This window comes from Ailuropoda melanoleuca, chromosome 2, assembly GCF_002007445.2.
Source record: "Ailuropoda melanoleuca isolate Jingjing chromosome 2, ASM200744v2, whole genome shotgun sequence".
Taxonomy (NCBI): Eukaryota; Metazoa; Chordata; class Mammalia; order Carnivora; family Ursidae; genus Ailuropoda; species Ailuropoda melanoleuca.
In genome coordinates, this window is record NC_048219.1 from 50,320,690 (window position 1) to 50,339,824 (window position 19,135).

Genomic DNA, 19,135 nt, shown 5'->3' on the forward strand with positions numbered 1-19,135 from the left:
TCTTTTGCATGTAGCTGTCCAATTTTCCCAGCACCATTTATTGAAGAGCCTGTCTTTTTTCCACTGGATTTTTTTCCTGCTTTATCAAAGATTGGTTGCCCAAAGAGCAGAGGGTCCTTTCTGGGTTCTCTATTCTGTTCCATTGGCTTATGTGTCTGTTTTTGTGCCAGTACCATGCTGTTTTTGTGATCACAGCTTTGTAGTACAGCTTGAAATCCAGCATTGTGATGCCCCCAGCTTTGTTTTTCCTTTTCAACACTTCCTTGGCGATTCGTGGCCTTTTCTAGTTCCACACAAATTTAAGGGCTGTTTGTTCCAGTTCTTTGAAAAACGTCATTGGTAATTTGATCAGGATAGCATTGAAAGGGTAGATTGCTCTGGGTAGCATGGACATTTTAACTATGTTAATTCTTCCAATCCATGAGCATGGAATATTTTTCCATCTTTTTGTGTCTTCTTCAATGTCTTTCAAGAGTGATTTGTAGTTTCTAGAATATAGATCCTTTACATCTCTGGTTAAGTTAATTCCAAGATAACGTATGATCAAAACTCTACACTTTGAACAAAATGCTGAGAATTTTTTTGCTGCTAGTTATACTTAGGATAGCCATCACAGCTTATTTGAAAAGTTCATGTATATTCTCACAACTGTTTCTAAATGGTATGAAAATGGTATCCAGTCCCAACATGCAAGATCAATATCAGGATGCCTAAACTGAAGCAGTCCAGGGCTATTGCAATACCTCCGGCCTTACTTCACTTTTGTCACTCTGACATGCTTAAAGATGTAACAAGGTACCTACTATGCAATTCCGACGCTAACTGCCTGGAGTTATTTCATATTTCACAGATTAAGGGCACCGTCTCCCTCAAGACTGCCCCCAGTCCAGACACTAGCTGCAAGCTTGATGATTCCCAGGCCCCTTGCTTTTCTGACCAACTGGCTACAAAATCCAGAGTTCCCACTACTTCTTCAGGTTTATTAATTCTCTAGTAAGACTCACAGAACTCAGGAAAATACCATACTCATGATTACAACTTTATTGTAAAAGATACCCATCAGGCTAGCCAAAAGAAGAGACCCATTGGGTGAGGTCTGGGAGGATCCCCAACACCAAGCTTCCATGTATTCAGGATGTTTTTACCTTCCCAGTACATCAGTCTGTAGCAGCAACCAGGAAAGCTCACCTAAGCTTTGAGTGTCCAGAGTTTTTATTGGGTTTCGTTACCTACGCACGATTGATCGAATCACTGACCATGTCAATCTCCAGGAGGTCAGGATAACATATCGTGGCTCAAAGCCCCAACCCATCACAGATCTTCCTTGACTTCATGATGGGATTGTATCCTGATATACCCACTGTAAGTTGAGAATATCGTAAGTCAGAGATACTTTTAATACATTTAACCTACCGACAGTCATAGCTTGGCCTAACCTATCTTAAACATGCTCAGAACACTTACATTAGCCTACAGTTGGGTAGAACTATCTAACACATAGCCTATTTTATAATAAAGTGTTCAATATCTCATGTAGTTTATTGAATACTGTACTGAAATTGAAAAACAGAACAGTTGTATGGGTAGTTGTAAGTGTATCATTTGTTTACCTTGGTGATTGACTGGCTGACTGGGAGCTTTGGCTCGCTGCCACTCTCTGCCCAGCATCACAAAAGAGGTTCATACTGCATATGGCTGGCCTGGGGAAAGATTAACATTCAAAATTTGAAGTATGATTTCTGCTGAATGTGTACAGCTTTTTCACTATCATAAAGTTGAAAAATCCTAAGTTGAACCATCATAAGTTAGGGACCATCTATAATTATATGAGGGATCTTTCCACCATGGCCTTCCCCCATCCTGAAATTATCTAGGGGTTCACCAGGAATCACCTCATTAGTACAAACACCCATGATTCCAGGGACCCACCATGAGTGATAAAGACACACCCATCATTTAGGAAATTCCAAGCATGTAGAGGTTCCCTTCCAGGAATCAGGGACAATGGCCAGCCAGATTCTTTATTATACCACAATACTAAAAGTCGTATGACAATATTTTGTTTGTTGCTTTGAAATCTTAGAAACTGTTCCAATTCAATAGTTATAAATTGGAAGCAGTCTTCTGGAATAGGTAATATGCTTATATAATAATTGGTCACATGATGATTATACCAAGGAAAACTATAGTTGATATTGGTTTGTTACTGGGACTGTTAATTATTATTATTTTTTTTAAAAGAGGGGGGGTGGGGTGGGTAGCGGGGAGCCTAATGTGGGGCTCAATCTCACAACTCTGAGATCATGGCCTGAGCCGCAGTCAAGAGTCCAACGCTTGACTGACTGCCACCCAGGTGCCCTGTTACTAAGACTTGTTTATACCAGATGGACAATACGCCTTTAAAAAACAAATATAAGCAAATAAAAAAACCCCACCCAGGTCCCACTCTGTACTGCAAGAACTAGCAAGAACTATACGCAATTTAAGTTATTCATTGGAACTAAAAAATTATTGCTAGACTTTTATTTCGAAGTGATATTCAGTGACAGAAAATTGAAGACAACCAATACTTTTTTCTGAGAGGCTGCTGAAGTATAGGGTTAATGTAGCATCAAATTCAACACCATACTGAGATCCCAGGAGGCAGGAGCATTCCTGAACCTCTTCTATAGGCATGATTCATTTCTAGAGATAGTCTGACAGGAGATGATTGAAGCCCGCTAGGCATGAGCTGCTGCTGTTGCCTTTTGCTCTATTTGGTGTCGTTTTTCAGCAGGAATGATGGAAATGTGTGGCGCCAGTTGACCTGTATAACTTCTATAGCCCCAACACTCCATTTGCCCCAGATATCCAGGGTCTTCCTGAACATCAAGGTGCAGGACATGAACAACAGTGATTTTATTGGAATGAGGCCAGGCCACGGCTTTTTATGATAGAGATCCTCGAGATTGGACAAAGAAAAAGAAGGGGATCACCATATATTGTTTAGCAAGCTACGAGTGAGGCGGTGAGCAATATCTCAGTCAGTAGCATGACAAGGAGGTACTCATGACCGACATCGTGATCTGTGAGAGGAATGGGAATGAGGTGCCTTCAGTGAAGCTAAAGTATGGGGTCAGTAGTGAATCAGAGGACATTTCATGCATGGGTTACAGTAACTCATTAAAAGGGATGGAATGAACTCATGTCCATTGTAGAAATAACCACGACTTATCCATAAAATAGTTGGAGGACTCGGTCTGCTTTGTAAAAGCCAGATCTTACCAGGTCGTGAAGCCCTTGTTAAGGATAAATTATACTGTGGTTGATGTATCCTTTCTAGTAGACCACTTTGATGCATTCTCGAAAGTTTCCTTATACTTTCATATAAACCCTAGGCTTCAGCTACAGTGGCAGCAGATACCCTTCATATTAGCAACTGTGAATTCTTAGGTAAAAGAAATCTGGCAATTAGGACTTTTTTTTCAGAAAGAACATCAGCTCTACCTAATAACTATTTTCTGCATTGTAGAAATTTTCTTTTTATTTTAAAGCTGGATTTTTGTGATTTTTAAAAAAAGCTATGGGAATCTTTATATAGAAATCTAGATGGCATAATGTAGTAAGTTTTCATATTTTAGTAAAATTGATTTTTTTAAAGATTTTATTTATTTATTTGACAGAGACAGCCAGCGAGAGAGGGAACACAAGCAGGGGGAGTGGGAGAGGAAGAAGCAGGCTCCCAGCAGAGAAGCATGATGTGGGGCTTGATCCCAGAACGCTGGGATCATGTCCTGAGCCGAAGGCAGACGCTTAACAACTGCGCCACCCAGTTGCCCATAAAATTGATTTTTAGACAATGATTGCTGGTCTCGCAGTCTTAACTAACAAAATAATTTAGTGCATTATTATTTTTAAATTATTATTATGCTGATACAGCAGTACATGATGACTTTTTGAAGCCTGAGGGAAGTAATGATTAATGGAATGCAAAAATGTCATCATAATTGCATCCCTAAAATCACACTAGAAAGATACATCAGTAACATGTTCATGTTAAACTTTCAAGGCCCACGTTTACCACTTTAAATAACTTAATCTCTTACCCAGAATAAATAAGTAAATAAGTAAAATAAAATGAATTTAAAAAGATCTCCTCCTTACCCCTGCTTAAGATCCCACAACCCATTTAATCTGTCTTCTATTTGATGTTGAACATAATGTTATCATGACCTTGATGAATGCTATTCATTTATGATGGCAATGTGACCACTGAAGTAAATTGGGATAGTTTTGTGCATTATAGAGAAGATTGTATGCCAGTTAATAGTTAGGCACCCACTAAGTGCCCCGCACAGTGTAAAACGATTAAGTGTAAAACGATAGTCATGGTTTGTGGCCTCCATGGATCCTAAAATTTCTTCTTATTCATTTATTTCTTCATTTGGTATTTATCAAATACCTGTTATGTACCAAGGATGGAGCATGGCACTGAGGATAAAGAAGTCCACAAGACAGACAAAGTCTTTCTTAATGGGGTTGATGGAGCTGTGATATCTGCTGCTGAGACAGTTGAAGAATAGATCGTGGTTATCTTTTTATTTTTAAAGGGACACTCATTTTATTAAAAATTCTCATTAACTAAAGAATTATTGTCCTAGAACTTAGAGAATGCTTCAGAAATTCTTTCTGAACTTCTGTAATAATAAATGAACTTTGCCAGTTGGAAATATCTCTTTGGAAAAACATAATATGTTTTACTGAACTGAGCAGTTGTTTTACTGAAACACTTTCCTGCTATAGCCTGCTTTTGCTGTTGAAATAGTGTTGCCAACAGTCTAAGTAGTCTTTTGTTCCTGAAGCAGGATGAAAATATCTTCGGCATCTATCACTGCCAATGTTTAAAGCATAATCTGTATTTTGTTAGCTTAGCTATGGGTTTGAGGTGGATAATCACAGCTAGAAAGACCCAGAGTTTACAGGGCTGTTAAAAGCATAGTTCAAAGTAAAATGCCTCAAACTACTTTTATAACAAGGCAGGACATATAAACAAACACATATATTCTCATATATATGATTTCTTGTAAGATCTAAAATTTTTGCCTATTGATTTTTTATTTTCATCAGTGCCAAAGAACAAAAATGATGGAATAAGGATAACAATTACAAGTGTGGATTAAAAAAAAAAATAAATGAGATCCAAAAGGACATCTGAAGACCAGTCAAAAGGATGAAAGAGGATACTAAACTGAAAATTATACCATTCATCATGGGGTAGATATGAAGAAAGAAAAAAAAGGGTGCTGACCTTTGTCTTATTGTCTGCATCACTTTATATCTATTAGTAAATATAAAAAAATTCTTCCCTTCCAGGACAGATAGGTTTCCTTTGCCCTTGTGTCTTTTTGACAGCCATGCTTCTGAAGGACACCTCAGTTGTGTGGTACTCGACCCAACTGACCTACCTGTCACTTACATCTGATGTATGGGCACAAGAGATTTGGAGCAACACATTTAATAGCCTATGGTCCTGATTTTAACAAAAGATACTAGTGAAAGTGCATTAATAAAAATACTGGGCGAAAAAGTGCTAGAATCAGCTAGAAAGAACACCAAATATGGGCAGAAAGAAATAGAAACCTAGCGAGTTAAGAATGAGATCTACTATTTACCCCCCCTTCCTTCTTCCCTTTCTTCTAGGAGGGGACGTATTTCATGGTGCACTGGGTGTTATACACAAGTAATGAATCATGGAACTTTACATCAAAAACTAGGGATGTACTGTATGGTGACTAACATAACATAATAAAAAATTATTATAAAAAAAATAAAAAATAAAATGGAAAAAATGAAAAAAAAAAAAAAAAGAATGAGATCTAATGCCCAGGAGACCAACACATGCATCCTCACTCACCATCTCCAGCTCTTCAAATCCTGACTTTTTAGTTCTGTGACCTTGGGCAAGTTACTTAAGTTCTTTCTCCATGTTTCAGCACCTTCATCTTGACATAAGGATAATACTGTTTCAAAACAGTGCCTGGGAGTGCCTGGGTGGCTCGGTCCGTTAAAACGTTTGCCTTTGGCTCGGGTCATGATCTCAGGGTCCTGGGATTGAGCCCTGCATCAGACTCCCTGCTTAGTGGGGAACCTGCTTCTTTCTTCCCTCTGCCACTTCCCCTGCTTGTGCTCTCTCTCTGTCAAATAAATAAATAAAATCTTTCAAAAATAAATAAAACAGTGTCTGGAACATAGTAAGTACTCATAATGTTTGTTATTATTTTCTATTTATCATCTTGTTCATAAATATAACATACAATTATTGGTCTCATTACTGGGAATGGTTTAATAAAAGGTCAGAAGCTTTGAAGCCAAGTAGATGGGTTTAAATCCTGCCTCTGCCATTTACCAGCAGTGTGAACTTGGGCAAGTTAGTGTCTTTGTGATTTTGTATTCTTATTTGCAGTATCAGAAAAATAGTAACTATCCCTGGGAGTTTTGTGAGGATGAAATAGTTAAAGTATATGAAGTGCCAACAGGACTTTTCTCTTCCCTTTCTCTCCTTTCTTGAAAACGGATTAGGGCAAAGGAATACTCCTGTGGTGCCTAAGTCACCTCAGTGGGCTGGTCTTTTCTTCCTGCCTCTCCCCAGTGGCTGGAGCTGTCACACACTGAGAGGAACAGTCAATGGCCAGCTGTAGGTAGGCCAAAACTTTTCTAGAGCGAAATCAAACTCACTGACTAATCAGTGTTAGCTGTTGAGTCTAATAACTTATTATGCAGGAGGTGCAGGGATGGCAGAAGCCCTTTAGCCCAGATTAGGACCTCTAAAATAGAGAAATCTCTGTTGTAGCGTTTTGAATGTATCCCTCCCCTAAACCTCCACCCTTTCCAGGCCCCCAAAACCCTTCTGGAATCTGGCCAGGAAGGAATCTCTGCATCTGTACCTCTGTTCTTTACCCTCCACCATGATTTTCAGTTTTGACCAGAGATTAGGGACCCTTCCCTAAACAGTAAAATAAATGTTTGACTTATCACCTTAAAAAGTTAAAAATTTTAAACTAACTTTAATTGTAGCAGGTTCTTTTAATTTTAATTACATAAGCACTCTGGGCAGGCTAGAGATGAATGGTCTCAGAGCCAGAGGCTGTCTTTGAAACACGAGTCCACATAAGCTTTCATTTACTTCTCTTCCTTTTCACCTTAAATCCTTGTCTTCTTGAATCTGGAGCTGCCTGGCCTGCTTTCTGCTTAACCCTCCAAATTTTTGTGCTTGAAACTACCTGTTTCTTCTTGTCTTTCTCATCTCAACTGTGAGAGTCTTTTCCCAATTATCCTGTCAAAAGTAGAGGAGAAAGATTTGAAGAAGTTAAAGACATAAGGTACTTATTATAATTGAAGGACCATTATGCTGACATTTTCTCATTATAATATATTTTACACGTGGTACTGATACAGTGTCCATCAATGCCAGTGAAATGGTGGTAAGTGTGATGGGAGTGTAGAATGAGAGATTATGAGCTGTAGAGAGATTAGGGAAGGCTTCCTGGAGAAGATGGGATGGGAAATGTGGAGGATTTAGACGGGTCCTTCCTGGTGAGGAAATGACAGGGAAAATGACATGTTGTGGCATTTATGAACTATTTGACAAATACAATGAACAAGTTGAAATAAGATAAGTGAATAAGTAAATTGTGTCTGGACAACCAATTAGGAGCCCGTAATAGAATGGTCTGGTTTTTAAGTGATGAGACAGCAAACTTGAGAAGGCGGGGTGTGGGTTTGAGAGACATCATAGGAGTGGATCAAGGAACATGTACAGGGCTCCTGCCCTGGGTTTGATATCTGAGGCTCCAGAATTTGATGTTTATACCACAAAGCAAACCCACTAAGAGGGAGTCACAGAGATGGGACTGTAACTGTGCATATTTATGTCTAAATATTTATACATCCATACATATGAGTCTGAATAATTTGGAAACAAGCAGGGAAATATGAAAGTTGTCTTGCTGCACATGTTCACCAGGAGTACATCTAATAAGAAAGAAGCTTATTTCCTGTAATGACCTGGGAACTAGGATCTATTCCAGGGAGAAACTAGCTGAGATAATTCTGGAGGCACAGATAGGAGAGGTTTGTCTGGATTTTAAGAAATGATTGTTTCACTGAGACCTGTCATTGTTTGACTACACAGAGAGCGTAAGTTTTATTTTTGACCAGTGCATTTTTTTTTAAAGGAAGCTTGAGAAACTAGTATATAAGAGGTGGACAGCCAGGCATTTGCAAGACATTTTGTATGAGGAGCAGTAGAAGAAGTGGAGAAATAGATAGAAGGTAGTGTTCTTTTTAAAGTACGTGAAAAGCTGACATCGCTTACTCCATGATGCTCTCGAGACCGAAACTAGAATATGTAAATTTCAGCTCATGGTGATAGAGAATGTTCAACAACTCACAGAGTTTATTTTTTTTAATTATTTTTATTTTTTATTTTTTTAAAGATTTTATTTATTTATTTGACAGAGATAGAGACAGCCAGTGAGAGAGGGAACAACAAGCAGGGGGAGTGGGAGAGGAAGAAGCAGGCTCATAGCGGAGGAGCCTGATGTGGGGCTCGATCCCATAACGCCAGGATCACGCCCTGAGCAGGCGCCCCTTAAATTATTTTTAGAGAGAGAGTGTGTGCAGGCATGGGGGGGAGGGGCAGGGGAGAGGGTTAGAGAACATCTTAAGCAGGCTCCATGCTCAGCATGGAGCCTGACTCGGAGCTTGATCTCATGACCCTGAGATCATGAGTTGAAATCAAGAGTTGGACACTTAACTGAGGGGCCATACAGACGCCCCAACAACTCACACGATTTAAATAGAAGAGATTCTCCCATGAGTTGTGCTTAGTCTTTTCCACTAGTTACATAAAGACACCTGCAAGGAATTTCTGCTTTGTAAAGAGGACTGGAATGGGTGAAGGAAAGTTTCCTGCTTTCTCTAAGATTTTGAGATTGTGTCTTCTCATGTGAGGCGACGTAGAATTCTGTGTTTATAATAAGTGAAGCATATTGTGTCTCCTTTTGCTCTTAGAATCCCTTCAGTTACATTCCTGCTTTACTTTCTGAAGTATGAACTTGTACCTTGGTGGTAGTGATCCCATGAACACATAATTGTTTCCACTCGATATCATCTCTAGCTTTGGGCTAAGAAACTTGAACAGAATTCCCTGGATCCCTCTGAGTAGGAGACATCAATCCTAAATCTTGTTTAGTTGCCCATGTCATGTCATCCTTGGCCTAACTTAGGGGCAAGGTGTGTATCTGTGTTAACCTGAAGGGAGAAAGAGAACGGCTTCTTTAGGCATTTTTACGATGGGACCAGGGCCTCAGTTCTGCAGTTTTCTCCTTCCATCCCAGCACTGCCTCAGGGTCAGTGGGGATGTTGGCAGGGGAAGTGGAAGGAACAGGGCCAGGAATCTGAAATAGATTCTAATGGTGTCCTTCCCTAGGTGTGGTTTCTCTAAGGTCTCTCTTCCTTCAGGCAAGTGCTTCCCATAGTGTGTCCCACTCCTCCGAAGGCTTTCTCCACTCTTTCTGGGTGATGTTTGTTAAGAAGATTGAGCAAGTCTGCTGCAGGGCCTGTAGCCCAGTCTAGTGTAGTCATTAGAAGGACAGGCCCTGGACAGGCTCTGACGCTTCCCATGGACTGGTCCCTTATCTTGCTGAACCATACTTTCCTTATCTGTAAGATGCAGGTAACAATACATATGTCACAGGGCTTTTAGGAAGATTATTTGACCTATATATAAAAAGAGGCTTCCTAGCACAGGGAAATACTCAGCTCTAGCTTCTGTGGTTAGTATTCATGGCTGTGTCTCTCACTCCTACATGGCATGTTCTGGTCTACAGGAGGCTTTCTGCCTTTCCCATGATTGAGGATCCCATAACTGTTGGAATGACCAGTTCTTGTGGACTCGTGCTGGCCTGTGTTTTCATAGTGGTCAAGTTCTATGAGGGGTCTGCAGTTTGTCATAAGGATGTTCTCTTAACTGTGTAGTTTGTTGTCATTCAGTTAGGAATAATTTATTTTAACGTACACCTTTTGATTGTATTTATTTTACATTTTCTGTAGGTTTTCTTAAAGAAGTGATCACATGCAACATAACATATATACATTTTATTTATTTTACATTTGGTATATATATTTTATATATATGTATATTTTATATTTGGTATTCTGGGATAAATGACTGTATTTTATTCCCTTAAGTGTCGGGAAAAGGGATTACAGCATTATTTTGTAAGTACTAGTAGCTGAGGACCATATGGATGGTTATTCCTGGGAGTTCTGGCATAAATCTTCCCACTAAACAGACTCAAAAAAAAAAATGCAGGCCTGGGAGAAGAGACTGGAATTGCAAATGAAAATACGTGGATTCTACAAATGAACCCTCTTGATTTTGATGACCTTTTTGATTTCTCAGGTGTAATACATTTTTTCTTCTCTATGTACTGTTTAGTTTGAAATTTTTCCCGCTGTTCATTTTATATATCGTTTCTTCAGCTGGTGTGAAGGAACAAAGATGCACGTAAAGTATCATGGTTGGGATTGTCCCATTCCAAAGGGGGTGGTATCTATACAGCATGCCCTGTTTTCTCATTTCTTTGTAACTTTCAGAGTCTTTCCTCAGAAGCAGGAATGTGCTGTCAACTGGGTCATTGGTTAGTCTTCTATCAATACATCCAGTAGAAAATGAAAAGTTGCTCTGTACAAGTGTTTGTATTTTGAACACTGATCTATACTTCGGGGGTGGGCAACATTAGGCAGCAATTCTACAGCTGGGGTACAACAAATACCATATGCTCTTGTCCTCCCCCCATTGTAGTATTTTTGTCTTCCTTATCTCTAAGTCACCTACCATGTTCAAAATACTGTTTTAAAAATTTTAATGAGTAGTCAGTAAATGGGAAATGACTGAAATATTGTTACCTTTTATATTTAATGGAGTAGACATTTATACAATTTAAAGTATGGGAAAAATCATAGTTGTAAAGAAGTATCTTTTTAGAAACCTCTATATTTCAATTTTTTACAGTTTTTTTTAAACCTCTATTTCTGGATTTGTGTAAGAGTAATTTTTTTCCCTGAAGTTTCTTGCAGTCCACTATTGCAGAGATAAAATATTCTATTTCACAAATGCTATATGGTTAAATCATCACAAATATATTTAACTCTAAAAGTCACCTGTTTAGTTGAGATGGCTTCAGTAATTTATGTAAGGTTCCTTTTCCAAAACTGCCACTGCAATTCAATTAAAATGAAGTTTCTCAGGGTACCTGGGTGTCTCAGTAAGTTAAGCATCTGCCTTTGGCTCAGGTCATGATCTCAGGGTCCTGGGACCCTGCTCAGCAGGGAGTCTGCCTCTCCTTCTGCCTCTGCCTCACCCCACCCCTTGCTCATGCTCTCTCTTTCTCTCTCAAATGAATACATATTATCTTTAAAAAATACAATGAAATTTCTCATTTAGAGATACTCACAGGTGCTGTGGCATTTAAAAATCCATCTTCTATACCTAGTTCCTTAGTCGCCAGTCTCCTCAAACATGGAGATGGAATGGAACAGTCCCTTGGCAAAGCTTCCAGATGGGACTTTTTCACTATCCAATAAGGCTGGGTTGTAACTGCGTATTCACAAATGGCCCCAATCTCTGTGGTTATTGAAGTGTCAGACCCAAGATCAGTGTGTGGATGATACTATTATAAGGGACAGTAACTTGCAAATCAGTGGATTGTACTTCTGGGTACCCTATCATTCCCCTAAGTCACCTCTGAACTAGTGTTCTGTGTTGACAGAAAGGAGGGAAGGAATGGTCCACTTCTTAGAATAAGAAAACCACGTGTGAAAACACCTGCTTCAGTGACTAGATGAGAACGGTGTATAATTGTCAGAGACATTGTTCATATGAAAGTAGATGTTGATAAAATTCTAGAAATTGGTGTATAAAGAAGTTGGACATCCACCAGAAATAGTTTTGATTATGTATTCATTTAAATCTCCTTAAAAAAAATAGTGCCAAGGAAAATTCAGACGAACTGCAACAGAATCACCATAAAAAACTGAAGTTTTGATGTGCTAGAAAAATTACAAAAACTTAAAAATTTCAAGTTTTGATGTGCTAGAAAAATTACAAAAACTTAAAAATTTCAATGAAAACACCTGAGATCATGTGTCAGTAAATAGCCCTGCCTATGCCATCTTTCCTATGCCTGTGTTATGCTACAACATTTAACTGTTTGTGTTCTTGTTGGGCTCTCTCATAGGGACTTCATTCATTTAATTCATTCAACCAATATTGACTATCCTACTGTATGTCAGGTGCCCTGCCTATGCCATCTTTCCTATGCCTGTGTTATGCTACAACATTTAACTGTTTGTGTTCTTGTTGGGCTCTCCCATAGGGACTTCATTCATTTAATTCATTCAACCAATATTGACTATCCTACTGTATGTCAGGTGCTGGGGATGCAGCAGAGAACTAATCAGAGAAAAATAGAAGCTTTCAAGAAGATTCTATGTTAGTGTGAGAGATAGAAATAAGAACTAGATAAATAAGAAACATATGTCATATGTTAGATGGGATTTCTCTAAATATTCATCTCTGCCTCTCTAGTATCTAGCATGATACCTGGATATAGTAAACACTCCAAAGCGACTCACTTACAGATTGATTTATGAGGTAAAACTGACATATAACATTGTATTACTTTCCGGTGTACAACATAATGATTTGATATTTGTGTATATTGCAAAATGATCACCACAATAAGTGTAGTTAACGTCACCACAAAATTCCCCCACCTGTGGCAAGCACCAGTCTGTTCTCTGTATCTGTGAGTTTAGTAGTTGTTGTTGTTTGTTCATTTTAGTTATGTTTTTATTTTTTTTATTATTTTTAATAATATTTATTTATTATTTTTTAAAGATTTTATTTATTTATTCGACAGAGATAGAGACAGCCAGGGAGAGAGGGAACACAAGCAGGGGGGAGTGGGAGAGGAAGAAGCAGGCTTATAGCAGAGGAGCCTGATGTGGGGCTCGATCCCATAACGCCGGGATCACGCCCTGAGCCGAAGGCAGACGCTTAACCGCTGTGCCACCCAGGAGCCCCTAATAATATTTATTTTGTTATGTTAGTCACCATACAGTACATCCCCAGTTTTTGATGCAATGTTCCGTGATTCATTACTTGCATATAACACCCAGTGCACCATGCAATATGTGCCCTCCTTAATACCCATCACTGGCCTATCCCAGTCCCCCACCCCCTCCCATGTTTGTTCGTTTTAGATTCCACATATGAGTGAGATCTAGAGTAATTTACTTTTATGATTACTCAGAGGAGCAAATGCATAATTTAAAAATTTACCACTGCTTTTAAATGTGAACAGCCACTGGAGTCCTGACAGTGGCCCACAGATATACATAGACTTACGGTAGAGGATGTATAGAATGATTTCCAGAATAAAACTGTTATCTATGAGTAAAGTGGCCTGGCAGATTTATTAATTTTGGTGACCGTAACAATGGTATAATTGTATTACATGGCCCAAATGAATGGATATTTTATTTCACCATCTACCCATTTTGCTTTTTGCAAAACCAGCAATGAACATCATCTCTTCTTCCCATATGCTTCTTTGACTTCATTATTTCTCTCTCATCTTAGTGCTGTGTTTAGAGGTGTCAGGCTAATTAACTGAATTTTCCATAGAATATACAAAGAGCCATTTCCCAAGGAATTTGCATGGACAGCAAGATCCTGTTTTTTTGAGTGACAAGAAACCACTTTGGAATCCTTTACTAATGGATGCCATTGTATTAAAGTTTTCAGAAATATTGTTATTGTTAACTCAGCAGTAGTGTAGAGAGGAGTCATTTCCTCAAAACCCTTTGAAAATTCCATTGCATTTTTTAAATATTTTAACCAAATTAAGGCAAGGGTGAGGGATGCAGAAAAGGGAATATGAAATAAGAAGAAATTGGTATTATAGTTACCAAGCAGAAAACTCTAAAAGTAATATTCTGGAACAATATCATATCCATGTGCAAATCATATCAGATGCTCTGAATTCATTCTGAAAATCTCTTATCTATAGTTTATCTCTATCTGTAGTTTATCTGTACTTTAATTTATTTACATAAAAAACTTTAGTTTTTTTTCATGGAAACATACACATGTGTGTTGGCTGTGAACTTACTATTCCCAAAAGTAAGACAAAGTCGGTTGCTCGTATCAGTGTTTGTCCTCTCTGGGGTGGTTCAATTCGACTTCCCATATAAGTTATCATTTTTGTAGTTCTAATATCAGTTTGAGCTCAAAGGATCCAGATGTCTACATCAATGTTTCTGCTACTGTTCATTTCTTTTTGTCAGTATTTTGCAAAATAACATCACTTTGTGGAAAGTGAAATGGATACCATGTAGCCTAGCTACTTAAGTTAAACAACTATAGGGCCAAGAATATATCTGTATCAATGGATTTTGTTATTTTGCTTGTTTTGCAGGTGACAATGGCCAACATTGGAATAAATGGAGATCAGTCTCTGGAGACCTGTGAAACAACACTTTTCGCTCTCCGAATGGCAACATGGAATCAAATCTTAGATCCCTGGGTGTATATTCTTCTGCGGAAGGCGGTCCTTAAGAATCTCTACAAACTTGCCAGACGCTGCTGTGGGGTGCATGTCATCAGTCTGCACATGTGGGAGCTCAGCTCCATTAAAAATTCCTTAAAGGTGGCTGCTATTTCTGAGTCCCCAGTTGCAGAGAAAATAAATCCGCAAGCACCTGGTTTAATTGGACAGTAAGGCAGTGTAGGTCTAGGACAACATTCAGGAAAGTTTTGTAAATATTTCAGTTGATTGGATAGAGATAGAAAGCCTAACTGGAAAGAAAGTTCAGACCTCCACAGTTACACCTGGTCAGATTCGGCTGTTGGAATTTGTTCAATTCACTGTACGATTGCAGCTTTTCACTTGTTTTTGTCAACTGGAGGTAAACATGATGAGATAATGCCATGGGAGTCACACTGAAAAAAGAATTGGGTTTATTTGTGTTATTCACGCTTTTGGAATGAGTGACTCTGTTGAAGCCTAAAGCATTTGCATGTCCTATTTGTCAAAGAGCATCTTCTTACTTACCTGCACAGTGAAATAGTTGTTTGGAGGTCATTGCTCTGCAGCTGTTCCTGATAAACGAGGCTCGGTGAAGTGGAGCACCCTCACCGTTGGGTCTGGCCTGTTATACTGCTCATTATGTAGCTTCAGTCAATGTGTGTGTGGTCATGTGTCGTGGGATTCACTGTGGCTTGTTGTAATGACCTCCATGACACCAGGTGCGGCCATCAGGTTGCCTGACCTCTCGAGCCTCCTTAGAATGAGTCTATCCTTGTCATTTTGACAAATATGACTGATTGGCATGTATTATTGTGAAGGTAAATTGTTGTTTGAAGGTTTTTTTGTGTGAGTCATAGATTTACCCAGTTTTCACATAATCTCCTTTTCCTCTGAAAATTCTAGTGCACATTAAATAATTTTTAGAGAAGCAAAGGCCCTATCCCAGCACATATACAGGTGATTTGCCTTAGAGCAGTTCCTATGAAGCTCTGCCATGGATAATGCAAACAAACAGAACTTAACCCCTGTGATAGTACAAGCATGTTGGCAAAGGAGCTCTACTTTGAACTGTCATTTCTACATTAGAGAACAAAAGAAACACGATCTATATATAATATTCAAAGACTATCTGCAGCTAGTGTGTTTGTGCTTTCTACACACACGCACACACACACACACACACACACACACACAAAGTCTCTGTTGAAGGCTAGTTCATTAACTCTGTAAGACAGCGTCTTCTACAGACTATGTTACCTGTGTCAAGGGGAAAATTGGCAACTAGTCAGGGACTTGGCAATCATTACTATGGGTAACCAAGAGATCAGGGGATAATATCTCTCCCCAATTTTCCCAGTAATACTTTAGACTTCTTTGCTTCTTTGTAGAATTCAACCCTCCAAATTTTAGTGATCATTGAAAATGTCCTGGGGCTATCAGAACCTAGAGTAGGTAGTTCTGCTTTATAGTAAGGCAACATATTTCTGTAAAATTTTTGCTTTCATTACCTGTGGTGCATTTAAAAATTAACCTTCTCTGTGAGACACATTCTCCAGGAAATCTATATGTTTCAGCTAGACTTAAATTATTACTTTCACAAATTTTGCTTTTGACTGGTAATATACATTGCAAGGTGTTGCCAACTTTTGTGAATTTTGGTAAATTCTTATGAAAAAATTAAAAGAAATTAAGCAAATAACCTCAATGAAGATTTAAAGGAAACCACTTTTTCCAGGTAATTTAAAGAGGGGAAACACACACACACACACACACACACACACACACACACACAGAGGGGCACATGATATTCTTAATTTAAGACCGGTAAATGATGAATCACAAAAAATTAGGTTATTCTCATAGATAAAACACATAGTAGATGCTCATAAAATACTTGCCAAATTGAGTTACAGACAAGAGTTTTTTTTTTATGCAAAATGAGCATGGAATTGCAGTTTTTGTGCATTTTTATTTAAAATGACAATTCCATACTGGTTATTTTGGTATATATATGTGTGTATATGTATATTTAAATATCCAGTGTATATAATTTTAAAAAAGCCATTGCAATTTGTGATTGCTGTTACATTACATGAGTGTTCTCATGTGTTTCAAGAGCACTTAAAACCCAAACATTTAGATGGCTTAGAGGAGACATTTATTTCCCGCAGCTATTTGAGAGAGTGTTGGTGTCCTGGGAGCTGAGGTACAAGGAACCAGTTTTATCCTTCCTCATCCTGCAGCAAACATTTCTATGTATTGTGACCTGGGAAAGGCATGCAGAGAAACTTTCATTCAGGGCTCCAGGCCTCTTCTCCTTAAGGCTTCTATGTACATAGCATCATGGTTGCTCTATTGCCGTGATGTCACCCTGGCCACGTGTATCCGTGCTGAGGAGATATTGTGACCCTACGATACATGGGAATGCATGGGCGTGTAAGGTGTTAGGGAACGACAGGGCAGTCACTCTCTGCATATCCTGGAAGGATTCTCTTTATTATCTGAGCACAGGTTTAGGGGAACTAAGTTGGTTTTATAATGAGGTTAAACCCAAGAAGAAGACACCAAAAATGTAAAAAAATAAGAAGGTAGTAAAAGAATATGTGTTTACATTGTGTTAGGCCTTTCGTCCAAGGAAAATGAAATAAAGTGAACACAATATGCATATACCTGACGTCCGAATTTTTTCTGTTACTATATATATTTCCATGTAGTTTGGCATCTTATTATTTGTTGAATAATAGAGCGTAGCATCCATCAACAACTTACATAGAAATGTTCCAAGTGAAAATACGCTTGTTCCAATTACTGGAAATAAGTAATACAAAGAGTGTTCATCAGGTTAACCAATTTTGAAATTTTAAGCTCTGTTTTAAAATTTATAATTAGGCCATCAAAGCAATCGAATTGCCCTTCTCGTTGAGTAAAGTACTATCTAATCAACTTCACATACTATTTGATCATATTACTCCTGGGAAATTTATTATTCCGGGCAAATGACTTGCAAGTGCCAGGTTTTTTCTTTTGTTACTGAATTTAAAACTGAGACCAAAAAAAGCCAACAGCATAGAGGTTTTTATGATTAGGAATACGAAGACGGGTAACGCTGACTCGCAATTAGTTGTAGGTGCATCCCAATGTATCATACTCTTTACTGAGGATTTAACTAAGTGACAGAAATATCCTAAATTTTTTCTTAAAGGCTGAAAGTTCCTTTTAATTATTTGTATTGCTGAAATGCAAAATACCTAAAAGTTAACTCAAACGCGCGCGCACACACACACACACACACAGACACACACACACACACACGGTATATCTGTCTTATGCAATAAATGGTCTTGTTTGGTCATTTTCAGTCTTTAAAAGAAAAATCTGCTTTAGTTTTGTGTCTAATCTGAATTTAGATCCCAGATAAGAGCACTTGCTAAACACATAGATGAACTTTTTGTGAAATTTGCTGCTAGCTTTGCCTGTATCACCCTCATTGCTCCAAATTAATAAATGAAGGTCAGAATATGAAAGATGGGAATACACATTTTCTTACTTCTTCATCTGGGTGTCAAATATTTTACCATGTGGTAAATAACGTTGGACTTCAACTTGTTACTGAGGTATTTTAACAGTAGATACAATGTGTTATATGAATAAATATATTTTGTGTTCTTCATGCTTGCTAGATTGTATGAGATTAAGCAGTGATATGTATATTTTGTGGCTTGTAACAGTGTGCAACTCATGTAATTTTAGTGTTTTGACTAGTTTAAAACTTCAAACAAATGATTTACAATAAACTTGGACTAGTGTTTATCAAGAGTGGCTATTTTTAGAAAGATCGTATAAAGCTTGGAACTCTTGAACCTAAACTTCCATTTTTATCTATTTGGTGAGAAGAATTTCAACTTGTTTTCTTTTATTACCTTTGGTATCTGTTTCCTGCCTCCCCCCCCTTTTTTTTGGCTGTTGTTGTGGTTCACTTAGGCAGGTCATAAATTTTGATGGGAATCTGATAATTTCCGAAACACACTGGCCTAGATGTGTCAGGATAGCAGAGAAAAATGTCTGTGATAACAAATCGCCACCAAAATCTTCGTGCCATGAACCCTCAAAGGTTTATATCTCACTCATGGCTCCTGTCCACTCAGAAGGGGAGCTCTGCCCATTGTAATCACTCAGAGACCTTAGGTGACAAAGCAGCCACTGTCTTCTATGTTGCTGTTTGCCATGCTACAGGGAAAGAAGCATGGTGAATCATGAACTGGCTCTTAGAGCTTCCACCCAGAGGTAACATGTATTCCTTTTGCACACACAACTCTGGCCAAAGCAAGTGATGCCCTACTACCTTCAAGGAAGCAGGTTAGTGCAATAGTATGATGCGCCTTGGGGGAGAACGGAAAATAATTGGTGGACCGCATGAATCATTTCTGTATTAGGTCAAATATTTCCATTCTTTTTTTTTTTTTTAAATTTTTTTTTTTTTTTTTTTTTTTTTTTTTTTT

The 19,135-nt window shown here is 38.3% G+C and overlaps 1 protein-coding gene across 1 annotated transcript in view; it reads left to right on the forward strand.

The window, feature by feature from the left end:
- The window catches only part of PTGFR (prostaglandin F receptor), a 46,638-nt gene extending 28,699 nt beyond the window's left edge, over window positions 1-17,939 (forward strand). Inside the window, exon 3 of the mRNA XM_011228127.3 lies at window positions 14,526-17,939. Coding sequence (XP_011226429.1) covers window positions 14,526-14,828 — 303 coding nt within the window. The 3' untranslated portion in view covers window positions 14,829-17,939. The remainder of the gene's footprint in view (window positions 1-14,525) is intronic.
- Window positions 17,940-19,135: the final 1,196 nt, after the last annotated feature.